The sequence below is a fragment of the Clupea harengus genome, unplaced genomic scaffold, assembly GCF_900700415.2.
Source record: "Clupea harengus unplaced genomic scaffold, Ch_v2.0.2, whole genome shotgun sequence".
NCBI classification, from domain to species: Eukaryota; Metazoa; Chordata; class Actinopteri; order Clupeiformes; family Clupeidae; genus Clupea; species Clupea harengus.
The window spans coordinates 140,001-144,490 of record NW_024879576.1 but is presented as its reverse complement, the minus strand read 5'-3'; the positions used below and the strand labels follow the sequence as shown (position 1 = coordinate 144,490).

Sequence of the window (4,490 nt, the reverse complement as noted above, 5' to 3'; positions counted from 1 at the left end):
CCTGGTCTCCCAGTAGATCTGAACACAGCTCCTTCAGATCACAGACAGGACCAGAGGAACGACTGACACCTCATTTAAAGAAAGCAAGAAGCTATGATCTTATTCCACCAAACAGTAAGTAAACAGTTCAGACAAACCTTTAAGTGATTCATCCAAGGAAAGTAAACAGATAATTTGTAAACAGATATTTGAGGGGGTGGATTATTTATTTGACTTATTCTGGTGTGGCTGGACAGATTACATGGTATAGTATACAGATATTTGAGTTTTTCAGTTAGTTGTATGTTGTGTCGTGTTTGAACATTTGCGTGCATTTTGTAGTTATTTAGAGAGCACCTAATAACCTGATGCTGAGACCATCATTAGAGACCAGCTAATAACCTGATGCTGAGACCCACATTAGAGACCAGCTAATAACCTGATGTTGAGACCAACATTAGAGAGCACCTAATAACCTGATGCTGAAACCAACATCAATAGTTAAAGTGCAGACAGACTGTTATTGGGCCTGAATGTTAGAGGACCTCAATATTTTAATATCTGATGTTTGCCTTCTGTGGAAAAAAAAAAAAAAAAGTCAAAATGAACGGTTTGGTCAATCTTAAAATATTTAACTGTAGGAAATATTACTAACTAGATTTTTGTTTCAGTTGATCCACATTCTCTTGTTCGTTTGATATTGCTTTGAATACACAACATGTGTAACAAGGTTCAAGGTTCAAACTTCAATATGCTGAATATGATGGTCATAGGTGGTCAGTCTCTCGTCTAACTGTCACGAGGACTGAAAAAGTATTTAAATATAAAAGTATTTAATCTTATAGTATGACATTCATATAGTGATGGACTGTATATGGGCAGAAATCTGTTTTAAAGACGGAGCAGAGTTGGGGAAGAGACGTCATGTAAAACAGATTGTAGATGGGCCAGAGATATCATGTTCAGACTCACAGTATATTGGCTATGGATCCATACCTGCTAACACTCTGGATTTTAACAAATCTCCCTATTTTTAAACCCTTTCTCCCGTTTATCTCCCGATTTCTTAGTAATATCCGAGTGTCTGCCTGTAAATTATTATTGAGTGTCTGTTACGTGTGAGAGTTGAGGCAGGTACACAGTTCCTGTTGTCGGAACTTAAATCGACAGCAGTTGAACTTTTAGAGATAGCAGGTGGATGGCATGTTAACTCTGCAACTCGGTCGGTAAGACAAAAGCAATCTGTAAACAGTCAAAAATAGTATAAAAACTAATAATAGTTAATTCTGTTGTTTGCATATTTTTTGCCGTCTAGACAGACTCTTGATTTGGCAGTATGTGCTCAAATTCTGATGTTATCAGAATCTGAATCAAGTATCTGTTATCTGTATGAAGAACAAGTATTCAATAAAAAAAATGTCAAAAAACTGAATTATTATTAATACTGATACGTCATTCTCTATGACTGTATTTTGACACTAGATGTTGACAGGTGTGTGGATCAGCAAATGAAAAACACATAGCACAGAGGAGACTCAAGATGTTTACACAGCACTGTATGCTGAACATTGTGTTCTGTTATCCTCTTGTGTTATCTTTATTGTTGATCTGTACATGTTTCATTATGATCAGTCTTCTTCACTGACATTTGTCCTGTTTCATAGTGAGTGGAGAATCCAGGGGAGACTCTGACCGCTGGTCTTTCACCAGCTCTGCATACAGCTCCCTCCGATCACAGACAGGATATGACATCAACTCTCTCTGTGGATCTACAGCTTCTTCCCAAAGTTCTGGAATTGGATCTTTGAGTTCTAGAGCTGGTTCTGTACAGAGCTCAGATTCCAGAAGATTAAAGTTCCCAAACCTGTTTAAAAAGAAGAAGGCCCATGGTGACCTTCTTGAGGCACAGGAGGAATCAGACAAAGGCAACAATAGTTAGATAGAAAGATATATAGATAGATGGATACTTTATTAATCCCAAGGGAAATTTAGGGAAGAAGAGATCAAAGAAGAGATAAAATTTGACTCTGATGTGCTATAAACCAAAGACTTCCTGATTACATTTCTACTTTTCATTGAGCCTCTTGTTCACACAGAATTCCATGTGCTTTCATCTTCTCATATAGTTTGATTAATTACCGTTCTGACATACAGTGCCTGTTTTCCCTACCTAATAGCTTGTGATCAAATGTGTTGTGAGATAATGTTTGTCTTTACTATAGTGCTGTCTGGGAGACACACCCATTTAGCGCTATATATGTTTTTATTTAACATGAAAGTTGCACAAACGATGTAGAGCAGTACAATTCTCTGATTCTAACTTGTTAGAGTTGATAGCAGCTGCTTCAAGCTGTGAACTGTGAAATTGATCTGAACTCTGAATACATTGTGAAAATAATATTAGTTTGTTTGTATTGTTATTTTATTTGAACTTGTAAATTGTTGAACACTTAAACTCAAACTTTATCTTACAGTAAATAAAGAGGAAAATGTCACTTGTGTATCAGTTCAGTTCTTCTGCCTGACATTCACTCTGTCTCTGGCACACGTCCATGTGTGATGAAGGGAAACGTTGTGTCCTCAACCCCTCATTGAAACAGAGGCACTTAGTTTACCAAACAGAACATGGAAATATAGAGGGGAATTCTGGGAGTGTTTGAATTTTCAAGTGGACATAAAGTGTAGTCTGAAACTTGGCCTCTAGAGGGACTGAAGAGTTGTGTTTATCGGTCAGGCAGGGTACTGCCCAGGGGGACTCCAACAGTGCTGGTGTGTGGAACCGTGTACCAGTGTTGAGTGTGGAACCGTGTACCAGTGTGGAGTGTGTAGAACAATGTACCAGTGTGGAGTGTGGAACCGTGTACCAGTGTGGAGTGTGGAACCGTGTACCAGTGTGGAGTGTGTAGAACAATGTACCAGTGTGGAGTGTGGAACCGTGTACCAGTGTGGAGTGTGGAACCGTGTACCAGTGTTGAGTGTGGAACCGTGTACCAGTGTGGAGTGTGTAGAACAATGTACCAGTGTGGAGTGTGGAACCGTGTACCAGTGTGGAGTGTGTGGAACCGTGTACCAGTGCTGGTGTGTGTTGGTGGTGTGGTAAGGAGCCCTGTCCCTCGGCTGTTCTCTGCACAGATCTCTCTCCGTGGATCATTGGGATTAGAGTTCTCACAGGTGCAGGAGGCACTGAAGGCTCTGGAATCCAATTAATCATTAAATACACATACACACATAAATACATAGAAACACAAATGAATGAACGTGTGTATTTGTTTTTATTGAACATTTCCAGTTGGGGAAAAAGGTAGAGGGAGAGAAATTTAAGTTTTTGGTCAAGACTGCATAATAAATGTGTGAAATATAAACAAACGAGTGCTCAAATGACTGAACTGACATCGGAACTATAGTAACACGACATAGTTCCGGGGGGATGTTTTACGTCGAAACACCCGATGCCGTCCACAGACATTGGTGTAGTAAATGACTCTATGTTGTTTCTATAGGAGGCGTGTTCGCTTATGCATGGAACTAACATTAGTTTTAGTGTGAGAACTATTCTCTTGGTAAGTGTCTCAGATAACCGTTTGCTACTTGTGAGTTAGGTACAGTATTCGCTACAACTCTTGCTTAGTTTACCCCATTGATAGTTGGATATGCCACCGGTCAGTGTGGAACAAACGTCATGAGTAAAGAGGTTTTTATCTGAAGGGCATGCCAACCCTCGTCATAACAGTGCACTGTGTCCGTTAAGTGTCAGTCCTTGTGACAGTTCAACGACCGACTGACCACCTATGACCATCATATTCAGCATATTGATTAATATTGATGTTTTTGTATAGTTTCCACACGGCGGTATTTCAGCAACACGCCTTTCATTTACCAGTTTGAAGTAACGAAAAATAAACTAGGAGTCATTCGATATTGGACACATAGATACGTAGATCGGACACGTAAATAAAGTGTCTCTACGTATCTCAAATGATGTGTGTTGGTCCTCACTCTCCCCAGCTGCGGCAAATAGCATGCTGATACAGGCACTTCACTGTGGCTAGCGGTAGCTAAGGACAATGTTCCTGAGGCATACCGGAGTGCTGCTCCGTTCACAGCCTCTGGCTCATCGGTGGCTACCACACCGGCGAAGCGTCCACAGCCCGGCTTCATTTCGGCAGGTCAGCCTGCTGCCGGATCGGAAGCGGCGAGGGGTCGTGTACCCCTTCAGTGCGCTAGAGGGCCACCTGGACCGCAGGGTGGACCGGGAGGACTTCCAGCTCTTCCACCCCAGCGAGGAGGACCTGCGGCGGGCAGAGGAGCTGTTCACACCCTCCGCCAGGCATGACATCCTCTACACTTCGTCCGCGGTCAGAATGGACCATGTTCATGTGACACAGCAGCCAGAGGTATGACGTGTGTGTGTGTGTGTGTGTGTGTGTGTGTGTGTGTGTGTGTTAGTGAGGGAATGACAGTGACTTCATTATTGAAAAGTATAGGGAAATGTTCTCATAGTCAGAGTTTGT

General features: G+C 41.5%; 1 protein-coding gene across 2 annotated transcripts in view; it reads left to right on the top strand.

Annotated features, from left to right (window-relative positions):
* The first annotated feature begins 3,497 nt into the window (after positions 1-3,497).
* Positions 3,498-4,490, top strand: part of LOC122128988 (GTP-binding protein 8-like) — an 8,472-nt gene continuing 7,479 nt past the window's right edge. For both annotated transcript variants that reach the window (XM_042704034.1, XM_042704035.1), the window contains exons 1-2: positions 3,498-3,539; positions 3,985-4,373. In XM_042704034.1, coding sequence (XP_042559968.1) covers positions 4,044-4,373 — 330 coding nt within the window. In that variant the 5' untranslated portion in view covers positions 3,498-3,539; positions 3,985-4,043. The remainder of the gene's footprint in view (positions 3,540-3,984; positions 4,374-4,490) is intronic.